We start from the raw sequence: 12468 nt of genomic DNA, 5'->3' as shown, positions 1-12468 counted from the left end.
CAGTGTTCTCCCCAGGCTCTTTTAGCCGGATGCTCCACCCGGCTAAATTTGGTGACCACCCGGCTGTCATTGGCTCACCTCCTCACCTCCTCCTATGCTGTAAGCAGAGTTGCCCTGCATTTTCATCTCTCCCCACCCGGCTGCTTTTTCATGCCACCCGGCTACTATTTCATGCCACTCGGCTGGAAAATAATTCTGGGGAGAACACTGCACATGTGCAGAAGAGCGAGGCTGGCCAGACTATGTGGAGCTTTTCCAAATGAATGGAGCCACCAGAGAGGACAGTGAGGTAGGCCTCGGACCTCAGGGGGCTGGAGGAAGCCCCAGGTAAGTATAAATCATGTCATTGTCACCATCTCTGGGCCACTTTAAAACGGAACTAAAACCAGTAATTCAGTTATACTGTACTGTTATTGATCAGAACCTCATTTTAGCCACTAACTTTCAGTATATGGTACAGTCGACCTCATTGTAAGCTTTAGTGGCCAGATTCCTCATTATGCTATGCTTTCTTTCTAGGGGTTGTCAAGGTCTGATTGCCTACGGTTGCCACTCACTGGTTCTAGTGGTAGATCCCAGCACTGCACAGACTCTTCAGGTCCTGGAAAAACACAAGACCAGTGTAGTCAAGGTGAGTAGGACTGTAAAATCTTATGTGGATGAGATTCACACTCGGTTGTTTTTTGCACGTGATTCGTGCTCTGCTGGTCAGTGGTAAAATGCTGCTGCACAAGTAATCCTTTGGGATCACTCACACTGTGGCAATTGCAGCGTGTCTGTACTTTTTTGTCAATCGCAAACATGCTGCATGTAGCTTTTTTTTTTCCTGGCGATTGCATCACAATTCTGTTCACTCTGGAATTACTATTCTATACTATTAGTCCTAAACTATAGTATACCATTACACTGGCATGGATATGGCCCTTGACTGGTTTTACACACCGTTGTTTTAAAAGGAAATAAAAAAGGCACCCTTCATATGCCTCTATCCTCAGGTTCCCTATAACTAAGCAGATCTGTGTACTAGAATGTTCATTGACTTGAAACGTTCCCTTTAATTTTTGTGAGCAGTTTTTAAACTACATATTCTAATTCCAATGCAACGTCAAGCTATCATCTCTTGTTCTATACCATCACCATTTCCAGAGAGTGGCATAAGGCACTGGAGTTAGAGCATTGTTCTTGTATCTAGGGAATAGTGTCCGTGTATTGCAACTGTTTTAGATAGTTAGTGGTCTGCTCATTAAAGTTTTGAGGGCAGACTGGAGTTTAACTTTTGAATGATTCATTTTTGCTGCTCGCTATGCACTGTGGGAGGGATAGAAGCTGTATCTATAACTCCTCTCCACACATGGTCTCTCTGGAGTGTTAGATTTAGATGCATCCAGCCGTGGCTCCTCTCCATAGTACAGCCAAGGCAATTAGTACGCACCTAACCATTCATTTTCAGGGTCTCTCTCTCTCTCTCCAATAATTATGTTGTGCTTGAAAGTGAAGAATTACAAGTTGTTGTGTGTTTAATAATTTTTACTAATGCAGTTTGTGCCTTTTCAGCTTGAATAAGACACTCCAAAATACTCTTGAACACTAGATGAAAGCGGTAGTCTGAGGGATCAAAGAGGTCCCTTCTTGTGAAAAAGCGGCTCAGGGAAATAATTGCAGAACTGCACTGTGGTGGTGTTCTATTCAGATTTAAAGTGGCCATACACTTATAGATTTGCAGCAGATTCATCCATCAGATAGAATTCTGTCAGATGCCTGTCAAGTCGAATCTGACGGGAATCTATCTGCTGTGTGCCACACACTAGGAACAGATTTCCAATAGATTTCAGAATGCAATCTACCGGAAATCTATTGAAAATCAATCTAAATGCATTCTTGCACCATTAGATCCAATGTAACTCTATGGGCCATTGATCTGCTGCCAGCAGCTCACCCTCACCCACCCCACCGCAGTGACAAAATTGTTTTTTCCTGATCACTGCTGGTACACTATACGCAACCACCAATCCAAGAATCTACTATGCCCAGCCTTTTCCGTGGAAGCCACTCCGGACGTAACATTTTTTTTGGGCCTTCTCCTTAACATGGGTCTAGTCAAAAAGAATGTATTGCGGTCTTATTGGTCTACGCACCCAATACATCACATGCCCATGTTCTCTGCTGCCATGTCCAGGTCACGATTTGAGAACATCCTGCGCTTCCTGCACTTCAGTGCCAATACAACCTGTCATCTAAGAGGCCCCCCTGCTTATGACTGCTTCCACAAAATTCGGCCCCTCATAGACCACCTGTCATCAAAATTTGCAGATGCTTCTACCCCTGAACAGTCATTTTGAGGCATTTGGTTTCAAGGCTACTCCTCACGGTTTTGGGCCCCTAAAATGCTAGGGCAGTATAGGAACCCTACAAGTGACCCCATTTTAGAAAGAAGACTCCCCAAGGTATTCCGTTAGGTGTACTCTCTATCTCTGTAAATGACAAATTTTTTTTTTATTTTTTTTTACACACAATTGTCCATTTACAGAGATATTTCTCCCACCCAGCATGGGTATGTGTAAAAATACACCCCAAAACACATTATACTACTTCTCCGGAGTACGGCGATACCACGTGTGGCACTTTTTTGCAGTCTAGGTGCGCTAAGGGGCCCAAAGTCCAATGAGTACCTTTAGGATTTCACAGGTCATTTTGAGACATTTGGTTTCAAGACTACTCCTCACGGTTTAGGGCCCCTAAAATGCCAGGGCAGTATAGGAACCCCACAAATGACCCCATTTTAGAAAGAAGACACCCCAAGGTATTCTGTTAGGAGTATGGTGAGTTAATAGATTTTATTTTTTGTTGTCACAATACCCAGCATGGGTATGTGTAAAAATACACCCCAAAACACATTATACTATTTCTCCTGAGTACGGCAATACCACGTGTGACACTTTTTTTGCAGCCTAACTGCGCTAAGGGGCCCAAAGTCCTATGAGCACCTTTAGGCTTTACAGGGGTGCTTACAAATTAGCACCCCACCAAAATGCCAGGACAGTAAACACACCCCTCAAATGACCCCATTTTGGAAAGTAGACACTTCAAGGTATTCAGAGAGGGCTATGGTGAGTCCGTGGCAGATTTCATTTTTGTTTGTTAGCAGAAATGGAAACTTTTTTATTTATTTTTTTTGTCACAGTGTCATTTTTCCGCTAACTTGTGACAAAAAATAAAATCTGTGAACTCCCCATGCCTCTCAGTGAATACCTTGGGATGTCTTCTTTCCAAAATGGGGTCATTTGGGGGGTATTTATACTATCCTGGAATTTTAGCACCTCATGAAACCTGACAGGTGCTCAGAATAGTCAGAGATGCTTCAAAATGGGAAAATTCACTTTTGGCACCATAGTTTGTAAACGCTGTAACTTTTACCCAAACCAATAAATATACACTGAATGGGTTTTTTTTTTTTATCAAAGACCTGTAGCACAATAAATTTGGACAAAAATGTATACAGAAATGTTACTTTATTTGACAAATTTTATCACAGAAAGTTAAAAAAATCATTTTTTTGACAAAATTCATGTCTTTCTTTCTTTATTTTTTGCTGAATATAATAAAAACTAAAAATCGCAGCAGCAATCAAATAGCACCAAAAGAAAACTGTATTAGGGACAAGAAAAGGAGGTAAAATTCATTTAGGTGGTAGGTTGTATGACCGAGCAATAAACCGTTAAAGCTGCAGTGGTCTGAATGGAAAAAAAGTGTCCGGTCCTTAAGGGGTTTTATGACTTCAGTCCTTAAGTGGTTAATTACAGTTTAAATTCATTAGGAGTCGGTGCATTTTTTCCCAACTCCGACTCCAGGCACCCAAAATTGCTCCGACTTCACGACTCCGACTCCACGGCCCTGAAATAATCTAACCCTAAAGGTATACATTATGCATACACTGTTCTGTTCTAGCATCAGAATCTGCCTGGCTTTGTTCTTATTAGAGGTATTCCATTTAACCATTGGCTGGCATATCTCCTTCACCTTAGTCTTAGGTGGGTAATGTCCCATGCTGACCTTTTATTTCACATTCAGTGCTAGGTAATGAGCTGTTTTCCTGCTCTGTGATCCAATTGAACTGCTGTTTTGTGTTTGCACAGGTGAAATGGGCCAGAGAAAACTATCACCACAATCAGGGCTCCCCTTATGTCCTGCGCTTGGCATCAGCAGACTCCTCTGGGAAGATTGTTGTGTGGGACGTTTCCACTGGCACAACACGATGTGAAATACAGGAGCACTCTAAACCCATCCATGGTGAGGACAGAAAGATGTCTGTTTGCAAAACAACCTTTTTCTTAATCTAGATTCTGGCAATTATGTAGCTTTACTGTGAACTAACCAAGCCAGTTTTCCAGGAGTGCCTCTGTCTTGTAAACTACAGTGTTAAAGTGCCCATACATCTAGAGGGCAGACTGACCAAGAGACAGATCTCTTTGTAATCAAATTTGATTGGAAAGATCTCTTGGCTGCCTATACACTGTAGGCTGTTTTCCAGTCGATTGTGACCTTGCCTGTCCAGCTGCACTGACTCCCGGTTTCCTCCGCTGTCTTCCCTGTGCGCCACCATCACACCGAGTGCAACCACGTGGCACGTGATGTCACACGACCGGCACTCAGGGTAAGCCACGGGGAGACAGGGAGTCGCCACAGCTAGACAGGTGAGATTTACAATGCATGGACAAGTGGAGGGGGGGAGGGGTGTGGATATTTGACTTTGGGGGGGGGGCTCAGAGGATGGGGGTCTGTTGAATTCATCCCTATATTGCACGCCCTTACTGCTGTGCACCTGATCATGTCATGTTTTTCCAGCTTCCTTGATTGATGCATCAAGTTGGCTATCGGGCATGGTGGTTGTAGCACCGATGTCCATCCTGGATTAAAGTTCCTTCTCTTAAAAGTCTGTTACATTTAATTCAAGTATAAAAACTGTGTGCTTTAAAGCAATACCAAGGTGAAAAAAAAATGTAGCTTTACTTTCTTGGGGCTACTTTGTGTCCCTCGCCGCAGCTCCAGTCTACTCCTCTTCTCCCACTGGCAGCCTCTGAAGGTCGGCGTCTTCTGCGCATGCGCCCGCCCCACACAAGTACGCACCCACATCATGGGGAATATACTGTGCAGTATACTCCCGATGTTGCGCATGCGCAGAAGATGCTGAGCCGTCAGGGGTCGGTGATTCTTCAGAGGCTGCCAGTGGAACCCAGAAGAAGACCATAGCTGCGGCAAGGGACACAAATGACTTCTAGGGCCTAAAGAAGCCCCAAATAAGTAAAGCTACTTTTTTTTCACCTCAGTATTCCTTTAAAGCCCACATACAGTTTTTATACATTTATTAAATGTAACAGATTTTTTTTTTCTTGCACCTCAGAAATCCTTTAAGTAGAAACAGACGCTTTGTGACGCTTGTGTGTTACAACAGTGGAACCCTTTGGGGGTGGTTCCACTTGCAGAGTTGCCCCTGATTAGAAAACCTTGCATGCAGCATTTTGGGAGCAACCTCGGAGCTATCACATTGATGGGATACAGGCCCAAATTGCAATCGCGCCTAAAATCACAATTTCGGAAATTGCCAGTACTTCGCGGTCCGTCGCAAAGTGCCACCAATGGGTCCCAGGCTTAAAGGTATATTCCTCTTTAACAATTCAATTTGTACTTTACAAATAGCGTATATCTTGGCCATTCTGTTAAATGGTTTGTTGTGCTTTGCAATACTTTATTTTTACCAGTTAGAGAAACGTGATCTGTGATAGGTGAGCTTTATTGTCTTCCCATTTTTCATGAACGCGGTGTTTTGTCTGTCCTCCAGACATGCAGTGGTTGTGGAGCCAGGATGCCTCTCGTGATCTCTTGCTGGCTGTGCATCCCCCTAATCTTATTGTACTGTGGAACGCAGACACTGGAACAAAACTCTGGAAGAAGAGCTATGCAGAAAACATCCTTTCCTTCTCCTTCAATCCTTTCCAGCCTTCACAGCTTGCTTGTGAGTATTTTTCAAGAGCATAAGGAGGGCATTGCTAAAAACATTGTCTACAGTTTGATTTGATATTATAAAAGTAAAGCATGCAGAGTTTTGAGTGTGTAATGGCTTCTGCTCTGTGTCTTCCATTGACCACACCTTTCATTGAATGGCGCCATCCTGATCCTTTTTTCTCAATTTGTCCTCAATTTAATTTAGCTTGTAGACCTGCCTTTTTTTTCCTGCCCTGGGATCTCCTTTGTCTTCAGAAGTGTACACAGGCACAATTTCTGTTGTCCACAAAGATCAGGATTCAAACACTTGAACAACAGTTTGGGGACAATTTCTGTACAAACCCATTGCGATACTGTAAGGTCGCGATGTTTCTATTGCTATGGAGATTGGAGGAGGGATGACTTGAGCACATGATGGAGTGGCAGGAGCAGGAGAACAATGGCCTTGGCCAGTGCTTGGATGAGGTGGTCTGGCAGTTCGGATCTCTCGCTGACACATTGGGGATAGTTGAGGGGGAAAGGGGGGACGGGACACGCCGTACATACACTAGATTTTCAGCAGAGATGGCCTTGACCAGTTGCCTTGACTGAAAGCCATCTAGTACGTGTAAAAGTGCAAAAGACACCCCCCCCCCCGCCCGCTGTGAATAAACTGCAGATGCATTGCCAGGTCGCTCTGCCTTGCAGTAAACACAAAGGCTTAACCCCTTCATCGCTCCCTGCAAAGTGAAACCATGTACTACACTTCATTTAGTAGGACTTCCCTAACTTGTAATGGAGACAATTTTTGCCTATAAAAGATCAGCCACAGCATGATAACCTGTAGAGCAGAGAGGAAATTCTGAGTTAAACGACAACTGTAGCAAGAGGTATGCTGAGGCTGCCATATTTATTTCCTTTTAAACCATACCAGTTGCCTGGCAGCCCTTCTGATCTATTTGGCTGCAGTAGTGTCTATAACCCTAGAAACAAGCATGCATCCAATCTTCTCAGATCTGACAATGATGTCAGAAACACCTGATCTGTTGCATGCTTGTTCGGGGTCTATGGCTAAAAGTATTAGAGGCAGAGGATCAGCAGGATAGCCCGGCAACCGGTATTGCAGTATAGGAAATAAATATAGCAGCCTCCACATACCTCCTCACTACAATTGCCCTTTTAGTTCTACTTTACGTTTTTAATGCACCTTTTAGCCTTCGCTTTTGTCTTGGATACAACCTCAAAAGTCCAACCTGTTGCATTTTGTCTCTGAAAGAGTGGTCCCCATTCCCTATTGTGTGTTCCCAACTTTACTGCATTGAAATCTACATGACTGGAATTTTCACTATTTTTATCCTCAAGACCATTGTTACAAGGTTAGGAATTGTGGGAGAAAGGGGAACTTGCACAATGAAATGGCTGACACAATTTCTAAACCTTTTGTGGTTCTGTAGTGCTTATATCCATGGGAGGTGGGGTAGTAACGAGGAGACCTGAAATGTATCGGTGATAACCTGTTTACCTCGAAACCTGCTGACTGACATTATCAGGTTTTATGTTTAGAATGCTATGTTTAGCTTTGAAAACATTTCTCCAAACAGAATAATTTATCAGATTTTGATGGTGCCTCTGTCACATTTTTTCTGCAGTGTTGACCAGCGAAGGCATTGTGTTTGTCTCAGACTTCTCTCCTTCTAAGGCGCCAGCCAGCAGCGGAAGGAAGGTTTATATCTCCAGCCCCCACTCTAGTCCCGCTCACACAAAACCAGTAACCACAACAACCGGTGCAAAGAAAGCCCTCAACAAGGTGAAGGTCCTTATCACCAATGAGAAGCCAAGGTGAGCACTACCATTTAGTTTGTCCTTGAATGGGTATTGTCTACGGTGAATATAGAGCTATATTAAAGAGCCGAGCCTGGGGGAGAATGTTAACAAAGAAAAAAGAAAAGAATATTCTCTACCTACATTGTTCTCCCCAGAATTTTTTTCAGTCGGTTGTAATGAAAAGTAGCCAGGTGGGGAGCGATAGGGGAATGCAGGGGCAGCGCCACACTGCTTACAGGAGGAGAATGAGAAGGCGAGCCAATGAAAGCCAGGTGCTCACCAAAATTAAGCGGACTGAGCACCCAGCTAAAAGAGCCTGGGGAGAATACTGACCTACAGTAAATCTTTGATTTGCCCACTTCCTGTCACATTGCCACAAAATTCCCTGATCCAGCAGTGTCACATGGCCGTACTAACTCCTAAAATGTTATCATGCTTCTGGTTGGCCACTCCCTTCTTGTGATGCAGAGGACTGTCCAGTGGAAGTACCTTGCAACTCTTCTCCCTGGTCTCTTCTCTCTGCCCTTGTGGTTGCAGCATTCAGAGCCAAGAGCAACCTTAAAGTACCCACAGCTTGGAAGCCTTGGCATGTGCTGTGCACAATATCCCCACGCTCATTCATGTTTCTAGTGAAATGCTCAAGGACTAGGTGATGGTCCATGGAGCCTCCATGACGATAGGAGTGTGAGGGTGGAAATAGCTGGGAGAAACTCAAATGCAGCCTATATTATTTCTCCAGTGGGGAATAATTACTCTTTAAGGCCTAACATCAGTTGGTAAATCTTTATTCATGCCCAGCACTCTGTAGTGCCCTCAAATGTAGTGGGTGGGGACAGTATCTCCCCTCATCACTTTCATTTTGGATTGTCGGAATAAGGCAGCGGTACCAAAAGCTGGGGTATAGGAAGCTTGCCTGTAATCTAGTGAACCTGTTGTATGTATCTTTGCCACACACTCATTTCTTAGCATGGAAGCTATACAGTAACTGTAGAAACCTTCAGAATGGCATTGCTAAAATATATACTACAACATTGGTTACTGGCAAAATAAATGTGGTGTCTACCTTCCTATTATTTTTCCTAATGTTTGCTTGCAATTAAAAGGGTTTAATGGAGTACAAAAAAATCCTCTCTTGGGACTGGGCCGAGTGCGCCACTTCACTGCCCCTCTAGTGTATAATTGTACGCCCGTGTGTGCATTTATACATTATTTGTCATGTGTCAGTCACAGCGTGGTGCATCCGTCTTCTGAATCCCCCACACTTCCGTTAATGGTATACACGCCGGCCGCTGGCGCATAATGGGCTTGATTTCGCGCGCAATCGTGAATTGCAGGCAAGCGCGAGCAAAAATTTGCAAAAACTGTAGCGCGCCCGTGATATGAGTTATCACACTTTAGTGAATCAAGCCCAATGTGTGATGTCAAGCACGCCACGCTGGGGGCGTAAATACTGCTAATGGAAGAGCGGGGGTTTTGGAAGACAGCTGGGCCACTATGCTGTGTCTGACAAAGGACAGGGTCAGCAGCGCCAGATGTTTCGTATTGTTTTTGTTTGTTTGTTTTGTTTTTTTGTATTTTCATTATTCACACAAATGGTTCTACCCCCCCCCCCCCCCCCTCTCCAAATAAGAGAACACCTTTCCTGATATAAAACAAATAAATCTACAAGTGGCCATACTCACTGATTCTTTTATTTTATTTATTTTTTTCCATTTGATTCCTTGCAGATTCATCTGCTGGAAATCTATTCCTTAAAATGTCAAAACGACCGATTTTTGCAGAAAAATCGATCAAGTATCGATCTGATGCGATGGAAAATGTAAAACAATCGGGGGCAGGGCAAGAGCATTGGAAAATCGATGGCCTAATGCTTTACTCTGCATCAAACAGTGCAACTCTGCCATTCAATCAAAAAAACATTTTCCCATAGATTCCCTGCTGGAATCTATTGGAAATTAATGTGCAGTATATGGTAGGAATCTATTCCTTCGAAATAGATTATTTTAAGAAAGGACTAAATTGTTTTGGAACATTGGGTGGAGATCTAGAAGTGTATGACCAGCTTAACAATGATTTTATTTTTTCTATTTCCCGAGCAGTTCTTTACCAGACCCATTTAACAGTCCCACCTGAGGGGTAATCGCAATGACTACCTAGCAAATTAGATAAGAATACCATGATATCTGCCCAGTAATTTATTGCATTACCAAAGCTTATGCATGAAGTCCCCAGGGGAGAGTGTGCAAGAGGGCTAATAACCTTTCATTTTAAAAATGATCTGTGAAGCACTGCAACTTCAGTTTAAAGACTAACTGTGGGGCATAAAATCAAAAATCAATTCTTTCTTTTTATCTGGTAATCCAGTAAAAAGGATGCTAACCAGGCAATCCAAAAGTTAAAATCACTATTACTTTTTTTGTTGATAAATGATAATTTCCCAGTTTACCTGACTCTTATTTGGTACACACAAAATTTGGTACGAACAAAGGAAGTTGCAGGGCATGCTGGGTTGTCTTTTTTTGCTTCTCAACTTCCCCTCAGACTTAACTAAGGCAGCCTGATTGGCTGAAGCCTCTTTCCCTCCTGTTTTCCCCTCCCACACCTCTGTTCCTCTCTGATTGGCCAATATTTCTCATGCTGAGGCAATGCACTTTCAATGGTGAAGGGCGGGCTATGCATTCACAATCAGGCTGAGGAGAGTAAGGAAGGAAATTACATTAGGATTGACTTCAAAATACTCACAGCTAAAATGGGAAATGCTCTTTTTTTTCACTGTAGAAAAATCACTAAAATCAAAACATGGACAGTGCAATACATATGTTATGTAAGTAGAGCAAGTATTTATCTACTTATATATGTGGCTTTTTTCTAAAATAGTATGGCTGACAGCTCCTCTTTAAAGCCCATCCCAAGCAAATTAAAAGTCATTGTAGAGAGCGAAGACCACCTTTTTATATCCCTCAACATGCTCCTATTGGTTTCTGGCCCACTGTTTGATTTACAGGTCACATGTCTTCCACAGCCAGTTTGTCTATCCAGCTAAGTCTGTCCACCCTTTCTTTATGGTCATAGCAGTGGTTATTGGGTAGAAGCACTGTCAATCAAAGCCACGTGTGGGCCTCAACATCGTGTCAAGTACAAGAAAGGGTAGGACTGGTGGTCATCTGAAAATATGGCAGCAGAATGTTCACTTTAGCTGAGGAATCCCTCAGTAATCTATCAATACACTAATCTATCGCTTCACTAGTGAAAAATAATTAATGTGCATTTGTAATCTAGTAAAACTTCTTAGAATGCAAACTAAAGCCCCATCTTGGGCAACCAGAAGAAATTAGTAACTTAATTGCCCCACTTTTCCATTCACAATGTAATACTTTGAGAATACTTATCACCAATCAAAGCGTAAAGTGCTGTAGTTATTGCAGTAGTCAGGTTGGGTGTCCAGAATGCATACATGAAATAAAGGCGCTTGGGGAAAAAAGGGCGCAGGGGATTGCTGCTAGTAGAATATTGGTACATTTAGCAATAGTCTACTGCTGGATTCCATAGTAAAATATTGGTAATGTTTACAAATATTTTACTATGGCTTGACCTAACCCTACTCTCACACAGAACCCTACCCTTGTGGTGAGGGTTCTGTGTGAGAGTTTTTCTAAAAACTGATCAGTTTTTCAAAATGTTGTCCTTTTTGTAGCATACGATTCCAGTCCGTTTTAAACGTATGTCCTTTCTTCATGTGTATGTCTATTGGATAAGAGATGATATTGAGGGGAGGAGCAGGCAGTAGGCAATCTGTTTTTGCCTCTGTTTTGTGTGCAAAAGTTCTCTGTGTAGAGAGAGATCTGTTTGTGTAGCCTTTCACTACCCCTCCGTGTATCCAGGGTCCGTGAAAAACCTGCAAATCCGGACTCTTCATTCAGTTTTTCAAAACTGATCCCGTGGATCCGTTTTTTTAAAGTGTGTGTGTGTGAGAAGACGGCAGCTATTTTAAACCTTGGTATCAGTGGCTCTGCTTTTAATCCAGGCCAAAAAGCGCAGCCACAGATACCGGTGTGTTTTTTTTTTTTCTATTTTTTTTTTTTAACAAGTGTGACCTGACCCTAACCCTAAGATTGCACCTGGTGGGGCCTAACCCCAAGACCCCCCCTGATGCCTAGCCCTAAGACCCCCCTTGGTGGGGCCTAACCTTCCCTTCACACCTCCAACGCAAAGCCGCATATGCGACTAAGAGGTTGCATTTGGGCGGGAGGCATCAATTACTGGCAAGCACTGCAAATATCCACACCCTGAGGCAGCTGATACAATCACGGGCGTCGGGTTTGTGGAAATGCAAATTGCAGCATTGCACTGTGGCGCTCTAGTAAAAAAAAAAACAGACTGTTCCACGGGTAACGGGGGGAGGGGCGACGTGGGGTCGAAAACTTGAGCAGCAGGAGGGTGAGGGAGGATGCAGCATCTGGGTGGGTGGGTGAGGGAGGGTAAAATACATACCTAATGCTCTTTTGAAGCCTGCGGTAGAGGCTTCCATCCTTTTCTGCGTCATGTGACTAGTCGCATGACGCGCTGTGTAGTCACAGCAGAAGAAGACTCCTCTACCGCCGGCTTCAAAAGGGCGTTAGGTATGTATTTAACGGCAAACTGAGTGAAAACTGATCCGTTCGATCA

The 12468-nt window shown here is 43.4% G+C and overlaps 1 protein-coding gene across 1 annotated transcript in view; it reads left to right on the top strand.

The window, feature by feature from the left end:
• The window catches only part of WDR11 (WD repeat domain 11), a 158566-nt gene that overhangs the window by 32563 nt on the left and 113535 nt on the right, over nt 1-12468 (top strand). The window contains exons 2-5 of the mRNA XM_068258016.1: nt 520-631; nt 4134-4287; nt 5837-6010; nt 7629-7818. Of these exons, the coding sequence (XP_068114117.1) occupies nt 520-631; nt 4134-4287; nt 5837-6010; nt 7629-7818 (630 nt within the window). The remainder of the gene's footprint in view (nt 1-519; nt 632-4133; nt 4288-5836; nt 6011-7628; nt 7819-12468) is intronic.

Source organism: Hyperolius riggenbachi, chromosome 10 (assembly GCF_040937935.1).
Source record: "Hyperolius riggenbachi isolate aHypRig1 chromosome 10, aHypRig1.pri, whole genome shotgun sequence".
NCBI classification, from domain to species: Eukaryota; Metazoa; Chordata; class Amphibia; order Anura; family Hyperoliidae; genus Hyperolius; species Hyperolius riggenbachi.
The sequence above is the reverse complement of the archived record's forward strand: the minus strand, read 5'-3'. Positions and strand labels throughout refer to the sequence as shown.